We start from the raw sequence: 17,967 nt of genomic DNA, 5'->3' as shown, positions 1-17,967 counted from the left end.
CTACTTGTATTTCTTCTTGACAGCTGTCACAGTTCATGATTGCCTGTGAATCAGGTGGGCTCTAATCTCCTTTATTTTAGGTAAAATGGCTTGAGAATGGCTTTATCTTCCCAACTAAGTGAAACTGCAGGCTCTGTGACATCTGTTTTCCAATCAGAAGCTGTTTACATTTATTTTCAGACTCATGGCTATGTTCCATACAGTGGTATTGCTGGGAATTGGATTTATAGATAAATGGAGATTTCCTCTACCACCCTATCAAACCCTCAAGTGACACCTTGTATAAAGGAGCTCAAGAAATTGTGAGCTATAAAAAAACAATAATCATTCTTATCCCTACAATGACTATAATTCCAAATTCATGAGAAAAATGTACAAATTGAGCTCCAAAAGTTATATTTAATTAACAAAATAATCACTGCACAGACTTGTATTTCTTCACTGTAAGAAAATATAAAAGAAATTTACATTATGAAAGATAAGCACACATGGATGCATTTAATACACCTTCAAGTATTCAAATAACGTGAATATTTTGAAATATCTTCTATTTTATACTTTAAACCTTTCACATGTCATTTGTATTTTTACAAGAGACTGGCAGTCTCTTCATATAATTTTTACTGTATTCAGTAGAATCATTTGAATTTTGAAATTTAAAATTTTTTTAAGCCATAAAATATATTTTTAAGTTCTTTTCCCATTGTTTTCAACAAATATTCTTAAATTAGTCTATGTCCACACCCATGAAAAGAAACTCCTTCTTTCCTGTCTAAATATTTCTGCACAGTAGGGTAATTGGTTTCAGTTAAGGCTTATCAATGTTGTCAGTGGACAGATTCCTTCAGAGAGACCACAGAAGACTCCTGCTGCCCTATAAGAGAGGCCCATGCAATTGGCAACAGTAACACTGCAATCAGTTAGCGAGACATCATTTTAAGAGCAACTGTCTATAATCCTAAACTTGTATCATTAAAAAAACCCAACAAATTAAAGGCAGTTTCAGTACTTCTTTGGTTCTTTCACATTCTTGTTTCATAAGAAATAAGAAACAAACTCAATTTATTAATACTCCTGAGATTCTTAAATCATTTCTTAAATGTCTCCATATTTTACCTGTTTCCAAACTCAAGTACCACTGTCCTAAGAACGCAGAGGTTTTTATGGCTTGCTAATCTTTACAGAATCTGTTTCATGAGGAGACCACAGAAAGTCCTCGGCCTTACTTATGTAACTCAGGTTTTTTATAAAGAATGTCCCTTGAAGGCTTCTATTTCTATGAAAGCTTGCTAGAATTCCTTGCAGTTAAATCACAGGAAATTCCTTGCAATCAAATAATAGGCTTCAACTGTCTTAGTTATAATTTACAAAGTTTTTATTCATACTTAAGTTTGAGTATATGTTATTTCTGAAGCAAACTTTCTTTTTCTTGATTTCACCATCATCTCCACTGTGTAGTGCTGCTATGCATGAGTGCAGAAATCACACCAAAAAGTAAAGGCTATAAGTGCTGCCATTAACGGATGCAAAAAGCAATCATAACCCAAAACAGTAACAATTTATTGCAACTCACACAAACTCTATGAGGTACTATCCAACTCTATGAGGTACTATCCTATAATTTATTTTATTATTTTTTTAAGCCCTTCTTATTTTTCACTGGCTACACATCAAAAAATAAGAATCAGCAATTAAAAAATAAGATTGAGAATCTGTAATAAAAAAAATCTAAAACCTTTAAGATATCTTTTATATAATAGCCAATCTTGAACTGAGTCTTCAGTCTGGTAAACTTACACTGGAAATTATGACCGTGTTAAAAAACCACTTAACAAGTATCCTTACCTCCAGTCTCTTTCCATTAAATAGTCTTGCCCAAAATCAAAAAGTCATCTCTCTAGAAAAAATCAAAGTTTCATTGTTTTGCTTCAAAGCCTTACATAGCTTCAAAGCTATGTTCTGCACAAAGAACAAACTTATTAGCTTTACATACAAGCAAATCCCTTAATATATGATCCCAACTACTTTTAAGATCTCATCACCCACTAAACTACTCAACCACCTCCTTGATTCTCCTTCTGTAATACCAACCTCACTAAATATGACATGGACCATTTACCACAGACATCACGGACTTCACCACCAGGTGAATTTTCCTTCTGCTTTAACATTTCTCTTTTTATGACTCCTCTAAGTTCCTACTCAGATAGCACTTTCTCTAGAAGCTTCCCAATCTCCCTTTCTCTCAGATATTGCCAAAAACTCGTCTGTATTGTGATAGTTCCTTGATCAAAGTTTTATTTTAGCACTTCCCAGACTGTATTCCCTTTTTTTTCCATTCTCCACGTGCCTCCCCTTCTAATTTTTTAACTCTTCAAATGTAAGCACTGTGTCTTATCTCTGCATGCAGGGCTTAACACACAGTAGAGACTCAATCAGTATTGGCTGATGAAATAGTATAAAATTACTGTGTGATATATTCTTTTCTCAGATATTATCTTAGAGTTAATGCTTCTGACTGAACTAGCATGGATGGGGAGATGTGGCCAAGGCAACTAATCACTACAGAATACTACACTGGGACCTATGCAGAGGCCTTTCTCCTACCGAATTCTGCATGCTCACGTGAAAAGAAAAATCATAACTACTGTCTTGGTTGAGCTATGCTGGTAAAGAGGAAAGCATTTTTTCATTTTATTTACTCTAAATTGTGACATAAGTCACATGGGACTAGAAGGCCCTTAGCTATGCAACTTTATTATGGGCTTGTGCAAATCACTAAACCTCTCTGGGACTCATCTGAGAAAACAGAGACTATTAATGCTTTGATTGTCATAAGGTTTTAAGGCCAGACTAGACTGACATATTTTTCAATTCTAAGATCTATGATTCTATTCATCCATCCATCCATCCGTCCATGCATCCATCCATCCATCATTCATCCATCCATTCATGAATGCTTGAGATCTCTTACAACTCTAATATCAGCAATTCCATATCTATGAAAGTTGGATTCAAAGCAAATGTAAGACATCCCAAACATTCTGCAAGAATTCATACTGTGTCAAAAAGAATGACTTGAGAGATGTGCAGAATAGCAAGTCAGAAGCTCATGAATACTGAAACAAATTTCTCCAGTTGGTATTTGCTTGCGTATGCTCCTTATGTTTTGTGTTTCATTTCCCTGTCTGAACAGTTTGGGATGTCACACTTAAAAGGGGCCAAACAGGCTGACTGATAAGTAATTTTTAAAAATTTGGAAAACAGGCGAGATCACTGAAATTCTAAATCATATTTAAGAACTATCTGTAGTGAAAGCATGCCAACAATAAGAACATTCTTTTATACTTAGGTATTTGTTCAGAAAAAAGGAGACCCGAACATCTAAGAAATACACAGCCTGGACACATCAACGATAACTTCAGAGTCTACCTTTGTTTCTGTTGCATGGGTTGTTGTCTCATAGCCATATACTGCATGTCTTCTTGCAGACGATTAAGAGGGGAATCTGGCTTGACACGAATCCCATAGTAGTGGTATTTGGAGTTTCCTCTTCATTAATGAACAAGAAACATTAGAAACAAAAGTCAGTCAAACTAATATTAATCACATGGGATGTCCATTAAACTTCACACTTGGAAAAATTTGGTAAAAACAGTGTATTAATGTTACATATTTATGATTAACCTGTTCGGAATACTTTTATGTTTTTATGGTGATAAAATTTGAAGAATCAAAATAAGATTCTGCATCAATCAGCTAAAGGCCCTACTAAAAATATTTGTTTATAAACTTCCACTTAAATATTAGTCAAACAGTCCATTTGTTCCATACAAATTACATTTCATTTTCAAATTTCTATTTTAAATTTAGTTAAGAAGGGTAATGATAGGAAAAAAGTTTTTGGCCAGTAAAAATTAGTTAGCAGGCCAATAAAAATTAGTCAATGGAATACGTATTTATTGTAAAGTATGTATATAGAACAAAGAAAAAAAATCTTAATTCTACTTTCCTGGATAAGTTCGACATTTTTCTCTTTATTTCAGTGATGATGAAGTAAGATAACTTAATTGTTTGTTACAAAGTGTTGTGGTAAAGACTTACTTAATATTTTGAAACCTAAAAAGAAAGTAAGCGTTTAATCTATTGATTTTGAAACACATTTTAATAGTTTCTGTTTTTATGGATTTGTGTCAGTTTTGCAGGCTAAACAGGATTTGTCACAATAGAGATGGGGAAATTTCTCTATGAAAATGGCAAATTTCCACCTGGAATAAAAATGTCACAATTTCCCCATGTTTGCTATTAGAAATGATAAAGTTTTGCTCTGAATGGAATTTGCAAATTCTTGCAAAATATAATTTTAAATATGTAAATTCTTGCAAAGAGAAAATAGTAGTTTTTCACAAGTCCATATATAGCAATACATCAGTGCTTTTTCCAATTTTTTCTTCCATTTACAAAAAGAAATGCAAGAAGAGTGTGGATTAAATATTTTTTATAAAAATAGAGCAGAATTGTACTTCCAAGATTTAAAAACATATATTAAATGAACCTTATATATATTTGAAGACATTAAAATTATACTATATAAATTATACTGCTAGTTTTTTAAAAATGCAGGGCATCCAAATACTTACATGCTTTCAGCACAATAAAGCAGACAGAGAAACTTAATGCCTGTAAAGAAAGGCCTTCTACTTGCAGAGATTAGATCTTGTCTCAAAAATCCACTGCAGAATGGTGCAATAAGAAAAACCAAAAAATTCCACATACCCAATTTGTGGCATTCTCCTGTACAAACTGGAGGACAGTAGGGAGTAGATGTAGGGTAGGAAGCAGGAGGCATTACTTACATGACAAAACTACAGAGGAAAATGATGTCTCTCTTGTGAGACCTCAAATAGATGGGGTGCCGAGTTTCTTTTTGGTTTCCTACAAATTCACATTTTAATTGGGTTGGGAGGGAGAGGTTCTTTTTATTTCATTGGGAATGGTTGGGGGAGAGAAGCATATCCATGGTCTTCTTTACTCAAACTTAACTTGGAGATGAGATCTAACAAAAGGTACCTTTTTATTTGCCTTTGTTTAAAACAGTGATTTGATTTACTTTTTGTTTACTTAGATCCAAAAACTTTAGAAAAGATCTGGTTCTAGTTTGAGTGGTTTCACCAGATTATTTTATTGATGGATACTATTAATAATAGTTCTACATATACTTCACTTTTAAAAAAAGTATTTGATTTAGTTTGCCTCATCAGTTATATTAATTTTCCATCTGTTCCTTGGATAGGAGTAGAAAGTAAATGTTAAACAGTTTCTATGGTAGAAAGAATGTCTAGTACCTGACTCCTACAATTGTCAGTTTTTTTACATTAGAATTCTATCTTCATAACACTTCATTTCTTTAAACTCCCTCCATAGTGCTTATTTTCTCCTTATTTTTCTAGGCTTTGCCTCACAAACCTAACTGCAAACACTACATACAATTAACAAAAAAAAAAAAAACAGGAGACATAATTCATGATTGTTACCTAGTGGGGAGTGGGAGGAACCCAGAACATCAGAAAGTAAAAGCTGCAATATTGCAATATGTACTTACAGAGTATGGATTCTACTCATTCACAAAACCAAACAACCCCAATTTTGTCCCTTTCTATTTTAAAGACTTGTTTCAAGGTTTGAATGGAGCCTCAAAATAGGACCCATTGAAATCCCTTTCAGTAACAAAAGAAGCACAACAATACAGCTATTAGAATGTTGAATAAAGCCCACAGTTTCAAAATATTGGCATGGTATGCATAACTACAGAGCCACCAGCTAGGAGATAGTAGGTTAGGTCCCCAAATAATGATTTTTGTGGTTTTGAAAAAAAAATTATAGAAACAAAAAGCTTTTCTCAAGGGAATGAAAGCTATTCCTTTAGTGTGAATAGACAATCACATTCTTTAGTTTAAAACATACTATCTTTTGAAGTATAGAAAGAAGGAAACATATTTACGAGAGAGCTAAACCTTCAGCAATCTAAAAGCTGTATAATCACTTAAAATGCAACAGAAAAGCAATAATTCATGCTATGAATACATACAGGCCTTGTAAATCTCATAAAACTGACACAGTGACAGGGTTTAGGACATGCTATCCCAAACTATGGCACCTTGGCATTTGAAGAAACAACAGAAGCAGGCCACAGAAACTAGAAAAAATTCCCCTCACTCCTTCTCCTCTGAAGCAGGCCATAAAACCTAGCTTACTTTCTCCTGAAAATAGGTCATGAGACCCTCATTCCAGAGGGGTCCTCCTATACCTTGCAGAAAAGAACATTCTTATTTTTGAAGACACAGGGATGCAGAAAACTGTGAACAAACAGGCCTTGCTGGGCCGGGTGCGGTGGCTCATGCCTATAATCCCAGCACTCTGCGAGGCTGAGGCGGGCGGATCACCTGAGGTCAGGAGTTTGAGACCAGCCTGGCCAACATGGCGAAACCCCATCTCTACTAAAAACACAAAAATTATCCGGGTGTGGTGTTGGGGGGGTGCCTGTAATCCGGGTTACTCGGGAGGCTGAGGCAGGAAGAATCGCTTGAACCCGGGGGGCAGAGGTTGCAGTGAGCTGAGATCGGGGCACAGCACTCCAGCCTGGGCGACAGAGCGAGAATCCTTCTCAAAAAACAAAACAAAAACAAAAACAAAACAAAACAGACCTTGCTGAGTATCTCCCAGATTAGAACCATTAGATCATACCCCTAGAACCATTAGATCACATCCCTTTCTGTCCAATCATGTTTCTCCAAAACTATCCACTTCATCAGACTGCATAACATACACACAATTCTCTCTGTTTCTTTGGGCCTTCATTTTTGAAAGCTCCCAGTCATGTAAAACTTTTATTAAACGAATTTGTATGCTTTTCTCTTATTAATCTTTTGTTATAGGGGTCCTAGGCATGACTCTTGTGGTGGTGAGAAAAAGATCAATCTTTTCTTCCTAGAACACTCACTCCTCTTTTTGGAATACATTTTTAATGAAGTCAATTACTAAGGAAGACTGTGTTTATTTTATTAAGATCAAAAACTCTTCACTTTGGGAGGCCGAGGCGGGTGGATCACAAAAGAGATGGAGACCATCTGGACTAACATGGTGAAATCCCATCTCTACTAAAAATACAATAATTAGCTGGACGTGGTGGCACACACCTGTAGTCTCAGCTACTTGGGAGGCTGAGGCAGGAGAATCATTTGAACCTGCGAGGCAGAGGTTGCAGTGAGCTGAGATCACGCCACTGCACTCCAGCCTGGCAACAGAGTGAGACTCCATCTCAAAAAAAAAAAACAAACAAACAAACAAAAAAAAACTCTTTACTAAAATACTCTGAACTTGTGCATTATGGCTAATTAAGGGTGTATCACCTAATGTTGTATAGAACAGTATTTTAACTTTTTATATGACTTCTGTAAGATTTAGGGAATTAAAAACATCCATATCCTTCTGTCCAGCTACTTAAAATATTTATCTTATGATAATTTACAGAAATATGGAAAGACAAAAATGAAGCCCCAGAGTTTTAAGTATTCTTTTTTTTTTTTTTTTTTTTTTTTTTTTTTTGAGACGAGGTCTCGCTCTGTCACCCAGGCTGGAGTGCAGTGGCGTGATCTCGGCTCACTGCAAACTTTGTCTCCCGGCTTCATGCCATTCTCCCGCCTCAGCCTCCGGAGTAGCTGGGACTACAGGCGGCTGCCACCACGTCCGGCTATTTTTTTTGTATTTTTAGTAGAGACGGGGTTTCACCGTGTTAACCAGGATGGTCTCGATCTCCTGACCTTGTGATCCACTTGCCTCGGCCTCCCAAAGTGCTGGGATTACAGGCGTGAGACACCGCGCCCGGCCTCTAAGTATTCTTTTCACGATATTTTGGTTAGTGAAAACACTCATATTTATTTCCAAAGGAAGAAAATTCGGAAACTTCTTCTTCACATTGTTTCAATTCAATTGAACTATACTATGTTTTTCCTTCCACATACACATGATTTCATATTAAGAGCAGAAAAAAAAGTAGGGGCTAATAAGAGGTAAAATAGAACTATCTTATCACTGAGGAATTTAAGCAATATTTTGCAAGTTTACCAAATGATTTTTAACTGGTCTCCAGAAATGAAATGAAAAAACTGCTTTAGTTGCTTACTCTATCCCAACAGTTATTTATAAAGACAAATGTAATTTTTCAAGAGTCAAGAGATACATAGTTTTCCATTTACTATGTCACTTAACTCATCATCATTAATATGATTTCTTTCAATACGAGAATACATTTTTTATGTGTGTGTGTGTGTGTGTGTTTGTGTGTGTTTTAAAGCCCCATATGCAAATCTTGCATTAACAGGTTGGTCTGCTAATTTCTATGTAGTTTGAGAATCAGCTCTTCTCAAAGCTTTGCTCAGTTAATGTTTTAGACAACATATAATTCTGGCTTGGAAATAAGTCACTGAATAATGTCCTTTCCTTTTCCTGGGGATGTTATAAACTGAGCTCATTCTATGTATTTCCTTATATATTGTCTGTAATCAAGTACTTTTCTTTAAACAATATACTGAATTGCCCTAGTTTGAAAAAGAGAGATTACTTTATGATCTTATTTTTCAATACTAACCTAGTGCCCAATCTCCTGGTTCGTAGCCCCATAAAAATTGATCTTATTAATTTTCCAAAAGAGGCAGCATTGACTGGGTCCAGTTTGTGTTCCTGACAGTGTCGAAGGTAGTGGTTGTACAGAGTGCTTCTGGGAAGGCTCACTCCTTCTGCTGTCTCATAATTGTCCAACAGCCACTGGAGCTAGGGAAATAAGACACAGTAAACACAGACAAATCACATAATTTGCCAAAATTTCTACAAGACACTGCAAACACAACATACACAAATACTTAGAAGTTCTTCATCAAGTCTTATGATAGAGTAAACTGCTGTAATTCAGAAGCTGGTAATCTGCCTTTGAAAACGCTCAGAAACACTGTAAATAGCTGAACATCACTAAGGATCTCAGACAATATCCATTTCTTCAAATATTCAAGCACACGTAGAAACATACTAATTTTCCCTGTATTGATTCCAATTTTGAAAATAGACACCACTTCAAGGAGTTCAAATAATCCCATTAACTGGTCATAAATATCAGAAATATGATTGCTACAGAACAAAACATGTTACCAAGCTTGGTAGCATGGTACACAGTATGTCTTTAGCATTGGCTTGTTATAACATATGAACAGCAGGCTGCCTGGTATGAGTGTTTATATTAAAGTTACATTCCTTTTTACAGAATTTTAATTTATCTCAAATTACCACTAGATAATAAAAATATTGTCTACTGGGACAGATAATGAAAGCAGAAAGGACAAAATTCAGTCATTTCTTCCCCAAACGAAAAAAAACTGACAAGACATTGGCAAACAGTTTACATGCAATGAAAAGGAATCATTTATTACAACCATTTGAATTTTTCTACCTCAAAACTGTTTATTCATAATTTTGGAAGGCACACTGCAATGGTAGTTGGTAACGCAGTACTTTTTCAGTCTATGTTCACATTTTAAAGTTTTATGTTGTCCTGTGTACATTACAAAAAAATCTTTAAAGCACTGAATGTACAAGAAAATTTTAGAAAATTGAATCCAGGTCTATAATATTATTGAATTTTAAGATTAGCAAAATTAAAATTTTTGTTCATTTATTTATTTATATAAGGAGAACTGAAATGGACTTACATGACTTTCTCAAAGTCACATGTTATCTCCATGCCTGAGTCTGGTTTCCAAATCACATTTCCTGATTACTCCAGACCAATGTTTCACAAAAGCAGTAAATATTTCACACTACTTGTGCCAATAAAAATTTTCATGCCATATATAAGACAGGTGTAATAAAGAGCTGACATTTAACATACAATTCAAGTTAATATAAATTATAGAAGCCAAAGAATTCATTTCTTGAGCCCCAACTGGGAGCCAGGTAATGTGCCAGGCATCTAGTGATGCAAAAATGAATGTGATCTCACCCTTGTCCTCTAGGAATTTCCAAATAAATGCTAAAAATGATAGTATGGACATTTAAATAAATAAAAAATTTCTCCATTTTGCTTACATATTTTCAGATTTGCAATCAAACTTAGAACCTGAATTTTCAGACTCTTAATTTAAAAATTCATTAAAAATATTTTCAGAATTACTGACTTTAATCATGACAACTGAATTTCCAAAAACCATTTTAATGTCAAATATTCCTACATGATGTTTATATAATTAAACTTATGTCATTAAACCCATATTGACAGTTGGCTTTGAAAACATAGCCACCAAATCTACAAGACAAACCAGAGTACTTTTAAAAATAAAATTCAGATTTTGATCAGAAAGACTTGAAGTCCTTCACAGGGCACATATACGAATGAATATGCACATTTAAACATACATAATACCTCTTAACATATACAAGGCTGACCTATAGAAGTTTAAAATGATTACACAAAATAAACATTGGTTTTTACAATGACATAAAAGTATTACAGGCCAAAATAATTCTTTTGTTATGAATCATCTATAACCTGATTGTCGGTAAACAAGTTTTCCAGGGGCGCTTAAACGTGATTTCTGAGTATTCTAAGTGACACACAGATTAGGTTTGCTACACATATTCATTTAGTATAAAAGAGATAAGGCAGTCTGATTGGGAAATTAAGTTACTGAGGTTCAAATTAGTATTTTGCCTACAACAGTGGGAGAGCATGTCTCTTTAGTGCTTTTTTTTTTTTTAGACTTTATTAGTTTTAAGTATAGCTGAGGGAGACTACACATAAAATGCAGCAATAAAATCCTGATTCACATATTTTATCCACATGCTTTGGTAAAATGATTGAGATTGGGAAGCACTTGAGTGATGTTATGGCAGCTCTAGTGAGCTGTATTGTACAACAGTGCTGATTCTTGTTTTGTGTACATACACTAGACAGAGCAAGGGTTGACCACCTTCTATTGGCAGTCTTTTTTTTTTTTTTTTTCTTTTTTATTATACTTTAGGGTTTTAGGGTACATGTGCACAATGTGCAGGTTTGTTACATATGTATCCATGTGCCATGTTCATTTCGAGTTAATGGGTACAGGAAATCAACATGGCAGTCTTAATATATTAAAGAAAGGCATATAGGTTCTTAATATCAGGGACTATAAAGAAGACACGAAAGAAAAAAATTCTGGAAAGGCAGACATAAAAAATGTAAATACTTTTTGAAACAGAGTAGTATTTTTCAACTAAACTAATGAAGTTTCCACATCCACAAGCATGGAACACACAATATGTGTAAGTTGAAAATGCCAAAGATATGTTTGTATGTACATCTACACATCCTCAGAAAATAATGCATATTGTCAGAGGTATAATAGCATGATTTCTTCTGAGTGAAGAACTCAATATTGCTTACTTTGCTAATGAACAGAAGACATACTATAAAGAAAAATCTCAATTTAAAGGGCATTTTTTTAAAGAAATGGAATTAGTCAATCTTATAATATGAACTTTACAACCAAAAGTATACAAATAATAAAAACAGATCTCATGTAATTTTAGTCTGATAAAAGCAAATAAAAAAAATTTTAATTAACCAGAAACAAATAAAACACTTTAAAAACTGCCCTACTTGTGTACTAGTCTTCCTGCAACATTTAATTACTTAAAAACAAAGACAAATATGTAAAAATGAGAGCTTATTTTTCATGATCATAGGAATTATCTTGTAGATTAAAATTTTTACTACAAAATTTAAAAAAGAAAATCCAATAATAGAATATTTGAAGGATACTGTAATAAATTACCTTTTATAAAAGTAAAAGCTAGTACAAATATTAAAGTTTAATATAAAATATTTTGAGTCCAATGGTATATTTATATTTATATATAAAATATATTATATATATAAATATATATAAATATATATATATATGGGTTAATCAGACCACTCTTAATAAAGAAAACTTTTCATAGAAATAGTGAGATAACTACAGCAAACATTGGCACAAACTACTTAGAAGCCTAAATGATATTACTTGTATCCCAACTGAATAATTTACAGGAAGTGAAGCTTTTACTGGATTGGCTATGCAGGCCTCTGAAATGGCTAGGTAAGTCAAAAAATCTGTACTGTTTTATAAACTGATTGTTCTTTTTATATAGTTTACATTCTTAAACTGAAGAAATTCTGTTTAATTCTGTTTAAATTCTTCATTTCTAAACTATTTCAAAAAATCAGTTCGTTTATATGTATATATGCATATACATATATATTTATATAAATCACTGGTTAGTTTGAAAAATGGTACAAGAACAGGTATTTTGATGACTATCACTTTGACACTAGCAAAGCTACGTTTTGTTCCCTACCCATTGTATGCAGGAGGAAATGTATTCCTTGCCAGATGCCTGGAGAGAAGGCTGAGAGAGCATAAGGAAGTCAAGTGGAGGTAAAAGCCCTGAAAGGATGGAGATAGCTTTGCTGTAGCCCTGCAGGTCCCAGCTAGGAAGACTGCCAAAAACTGCCCCACCTCGGGCTACATCTCCTAGAAATTCACTGTATTAACAGAAATTGATTTAAAAGGATCCACCAGACAAGACTTTGAGATGTGGCTGGGGATTATAATCTCCATCCTACATGCCAGTATTTAACTTTTACTTTTTGACACAGTGATGGAATTACAAATCAGACATTTGTGTCTAAAACACAGTATTAGAAAGCATTACCTTGATTGTAAGAGAAACTTGGCTAGTTAAGTTTTTGTGTAAGTTTAAGTGCAACCTAAAGGCACAGGCTCCATGAGCTACCCAAGGGAAGTTAATGCCTGTTAAATATTGTTTTCTTGGGTTTTGTCTCTAATACAATGTATTCCCCAATCTTAACATTCAATAATTTAGAATGAAACAATTATTATATCTTTTGCTCTTTTATAAAATGTCTTGTAAAATGTTTGCTGACTTCAAAAGCCCATAAAATAACACAGGAATGATTTCAAAAAGCCCATAAAATAACATAGGAACTTTTAACCTTTATCTTTAAAACTTGATTATTCTGCTAATGAACTAATATACACTCATTTAAGGGTGGAAACCAAGATAATTGCATCTTTCAACCTTTGCATTTAATCTGTATTAATCAAGATAGGTTGAAGATGAATGGTTCCTATTTTTCCCAAAGGGAAATCCTGACTGACAAATAAAAATCAATAAATATTGCATTGCCCAATTAACATCTAAATGTAACATTTGTCATTTTTTCCCAGATGGATTATTACCCATCAGGATTCATTTTAAGTTCAGTTTACTAATGATATGCATTTTGACAGGCCTCATTTCTGTAATAACTTATATTCACAATACAGCAAAGTCAAGGAAAAGTGAGTAAAAAACAATGTTTTGCTTTGAGTTGAATGTATTTTGGTGGCTAAAACCAACAAACAACATGAAATAATTATTTGCTAGATTGTGAGAAGTACATAAAATAGACTGCTAGAGCTTTTCATAAACTTTAAATGGAATTTTAAAGAAATGCACAACCTTAAATTTCATCCAATTATTGGGGACAATTAACAACATTTCTGAATTCAAATTTACAATGTAAATAAGTAGTTTGTAAATAAGTGAACACACCACAACCATTAAATACTAATTTATACTAATTAATACTGAGAAAAAGTATAAAATAATCTTAAGTCTGAAATGAAATGAATTAAATATTTTAATTTGATTTAGGCAGACTATACATCACATACCTATAGCATCTTCATATATAAAAAATTAGAATCAAAAATATTTAAATAAAAAATTATTAGACATAGAATTCTGTAAAACCAAACTTAAAGTACCATTCTAAAATACTAGGAGACAAACAATGTCACTCTTGGCAAGAACTTAAGATGAGATTGTTTAGAGAAAAACAGAGTTATTTACTCTTAAACTGAAGGCTGCATATAGAGAAGTAATTGAGTGACCATATATACTTTACTCAGATGGTATACCAGAAGAGACCACCCTTTACCAACAATGTTCACATATATATATACTTGAAGCAAACTTGAAAAAAAAGGAAACAATACAATAAATGTACACATGATTGGCAAAGGCATCCTAGAATTCCTAAATAATGAAGGTAACATAAGGCCTGATCCCTTCTATTGTTTCTTTTTATTCATTCAGCAAATATTTAGTGAGTATCTACTATGTACCAGGCATTGTTCTAGGCACTAGGGATGCACTGGTGAACAAAACACAGAAAAATCCTTACTTTCTTGGAACTACCATTTGCAATAAATACTTACTAAATGCCTATTAGAGATGCTGGTACTAAAATAACTCCCACCATGTTAATTCTTTTAAGAATATGTTGAAAATGGGATACAAAATTCAATACCCCACCCCATCTTCTAATGTGTGGAAAGGTGTAAAGCAAAGCAATCAAGTTGGATTCTGCTGAGAGGGGATTATTTATCTTATTTAGTCCTAATAAGAGTTTTTAAAATTACTGTGAATAAGCAAATATAGAAAAAGAAAATAGGAAGTCTTTGCTTATCCATATTCCAAAATAGAATGAGAATAGACTTTTCACCTCAAAAGTTATGATTAACACCCCTCTTTAGAAACAAGTAAAATATGGGATGCAAATTATTATCAATAATTTCTCCCAATGTTTTTACATAATAAAATTCATCCTTTGGAGACAGTGATAAATCATCATAAAGCAGAATTCATGTTCACCTTAAAGAATCCCACAAACCTCAAATAATTCTATATTATGCCCTATATAGTGAGAAATAAAGGTAACATAGTTTACTGACATTTAAAATATTAACAACAAATTTTTTAAAAAACTCCATCTCTCCACTGAAAAAATTCTACACAACATAAAATCACCAATTAGATTCACAGAATGTAAAATACCTTTAGCAAACAGTTATCAACCAGAACGCATGCACTAGCAAATTCCAGTTGTTTTTGATAAATCTCAGAAACATTAAAAGCATCATCAACTTTCCAAGGAGGAAAAAGACAACAGGATCTTTTTCTGTGTTTAGGAAGAAACCAACCTCACTGATCAATGAGCAGAAGCACTGACCCTTTCTCCACTGTTTATAAACCATCCGTAGGATCATTTTTATTTCTAAATATTTGACTATAAATATATTTTTGAATGAACTTCACTGTGCCTCAGAGGTGTAATAAAAATGAATCAGGATAGCTGGAGAAAGATTACCACTGCACTATCAACATTTGTGCCCACTCTTTCCACATACTGAAGTGTCTCTGGCAGTTGTTAACAGTATGGAAGATCAGACATATTATGTAACAAAAAAAAAAATGAAGCCATGAAGTAATAAACATTTATCATTGTTTATGCAGCTTAATTCAAACATTTATTAACCTTAAACATTCTTTCATGAATTCTATAGAGGAAAATAATTGTTAAAAATCTGTAACAGTTGAAAAGCTTCAAAAAAATCAACAAATACATTTTAAAAATATATAAAAACATGTTCTTACACTTCCATTATTGTTCATAAAAATATTAAGATGAATAACTGAAGTTAAATTTAAAATTAACCATATAACATATTTTACTAAGTTATACATGTCAAGTAAAAATGAACCCTGAGTTGAATATGAAAGCACAACTTAGAAGTCTGAAAGCGGAAACGGGTAACTGGAAACTTCAGGGTTTTTTTTTTCTTATGTCCTTGCACATTTCTGACTAAAAGGAAGAACAATTTCACTTGCCATTTTCAAAGCATAAATATAAGTTGATCATCACCCCCCCGACACACACAGCCTAGTAGTATACAGGAAATCAGCCTTTAATACAATCACAGATACATGCCAACATAGCAGGAATATACTTATGAAACATAAAAGAGTGACATACTAAATACCAATTTTCAGAAATGAAAAAGTTTATATTTCTTAAACTGTTTCAAAAAGAAGGGCCTAAATATATACTATTATCTTTAAGTTTGTATGTGTAATTTGTCACCAAATTTATAGGCATTCTCCAAGTTGGCTAATCTGGTTTTGTTTTCCATGATACTTTCCTTTGAAAAAAGAAACAAGACAAAATACCCCATCTAAAAACAAAGTGTAAGAACATAAGGAGGTATTTAGTGCTATTTTAAGATATAAAATTAAAATGTTTCAAAAATCAAATATTCAAAAAAACAGTTAAAACATTTTCTATGAGTAAAAGTTTTAGGTTTATTGAAAAAAATGGTTTCATTTGGGTGATCTAATTTTGTGCTTTTCAGTTATAAAATAAGAAAAAGAAATAAGAAGTCATAATACTTTATCCCTAAATTTAAGAACAAGTTGTCAGTTGTGGGAGAAAATTCTACACTAAAATGTCACTAATGTTAAGTTAGCAGAAGATCTATCTAAAACGAATTTAAACCATGGGTCTATTTACTTTTTTCCATATATTCAGAAATCATCTTAACAAAACAAATTTTTATTCAGCATTTTCACTGGTTTCCCAAATGTGAACAGTTGATAAAAATGTTTATAATTTCACAAAACTATAATCACCCTTCTTACACTTACCAGTGTCATAGTGATATCTGCATCTGATAACAGGAAACAGCTTTAGGACATAGTAATGGTAATTGTTTTATCTCAATTATTAGCAATTTATGGCTTGTAGACAGTATCACTTTTTCTTTTGGTTCACTTTCACTTCTCTTTAGGTCTTAGGACCTGAATTCAACTATGGGGTTGTTTACTGCCCACCTTACATAGTCTTACTGGTAAACAAATCATTTTCAAACAGTTTACCATTGGATTTGACATTAATAATCTTTTTTCTACTTAAAGAATATTACTGGTCACGCAAGTAGACATGGCTGTTTGACAGAGATGCAGATTACAAGTATTTGCTTCACAGTAAATAAATATCAAACTAGAACATTTTAAATATTGAAAATCACTATCATTACTTTTTACAAATACATGGCAACTTGTTACTAACTTGAAAATATTATATCTGTACCCAAAGAGTACAGAAACCTAATAAATTATACTGGAGACTCTATTTTTTGGATATTTCACTGTACAAAATAGCCATTAAATGACACAGAGATCATAAGGGGCTGAGAAAGGAAGGTTAAGAAGCAAAATAAATAAGTAAATAAATAAAACAAGCATTTAGAGGCAAGCAACACATGCAGAACAAGCAAGAGATTAGTGTACATGAAGAAGAGGCAACTTACATGGCTGTTGAGAAGAGAGCTTCTGTGAGTGGACAGACCGTCAGACTTTTGCAGCGTCTCAATCGCCATTTCAATCTGATAATAGATGTCATTAAAAAAAGGGCTCAAGACAAGATAGTAATAAAAGGCTGACCAGAGAATTTCTGATAGATTCTTTAAAGTTCAACTTCTTCCTCAATGGTCGTTAATGAACAGCTGTCACTTAATGTGTTTTCTCCCCTTCTTCCCCACCCTCCAGAGAATAAAATAAAAATATGCACACTAATAATAAGCCCATTCACAAAGTAAACCTTTTTTGAACATCCCATAATTATAATCAGAATGGAGACCTGAGGAGCAGGAACCCCGGTGGATTTTTCTTCTTATGAATAAACATTCTTGACTTTCATAGTTCAGGATGTGGGATAGTAACCATTCTCTTTCTACATAGTCTCCCACCTAAAGAGTATTTAATATTAGTGCTATTCTCTCATGAAAGGAAAATCATACTGCAGATTTTGAGTTTAATATGCAGTAATATTTTAATGCAAATGAACAATGATTCTTTCATTAATGTCCAAAAGTTACTAAATCTATACATCCCTCCATTAATCCTGTATTAAAATATGGAAGTAGGGAGTCATTAGTATGAACAAACATGAAGAGGTAATGATGGTCCCTACATTATATTTTAGGATGTGGTGTT

General features: G+C 33.0%; 1 protein-coding gene across 24 annotated transcripts in view; it reads right to left on the bottom strand.

Annotated features, from left to right (window-relative positions):
* The window catches only part of RFX3 (regulatory factor X3), a 322,024-nt gene that overhangs the window by 67,389 nt on the left and 236,668 nt on the right, over nucleotides 1–17,967 (bottom strand). For 17 of the 24 annotated variants that reach the window (XR_010113770.1, XR_010113771.1, XM_063609885.1 and 14 more), the window contains 3 exons: nucleotides 17,283–17,357; nucleotides 8,648–8,829; nucleotides 3,433–3,552 (listed from right to left, as the gene is read on the bottom strand). Coding sequence is in view for 22 of the 24 variants with exons in the window: in XM_063609885.1 (XP_063465955.1) it covers nucleotides 3,433–3,552; nucleotides 8,648–8,829; nucleotides 17,283–17,357 (377 nt within the window). In the remaining 2 variants the exon portion in view is untranslated. The remainder of the gene's footprint in view (nucleotides 1–3,432; nucleotides 3,553–8,647; nucleotides 8,830–17,282; nucleotides 17,358–17,967) is intronic. The other 7 variants (XM_063609894.1, XM_063609899.1, XM_063609903.1 and 4 more) reach the window with 1 other exon arrangement.

Source organism: Symphalangus syndactylus, chromosome 9, assembly GCF_028878055.3.
Source record: "Symphalangus syndactylus isolate Jambi chromosome 9, NHGRI_mSymSyn1-v2.1_pri, whole genome shotgun sequence".
Taxonomy (NCBI): Eukaryota; Metazoa; Chordata; class Mammalia; order Primates; family Hylobatidae; genus Symphalangus; species Symphalangus syndactylus.
Note: the sequence above shows the minus strand (reverse complement) of the source record. Positions and strands in the feature narration are given on the sequence as shown.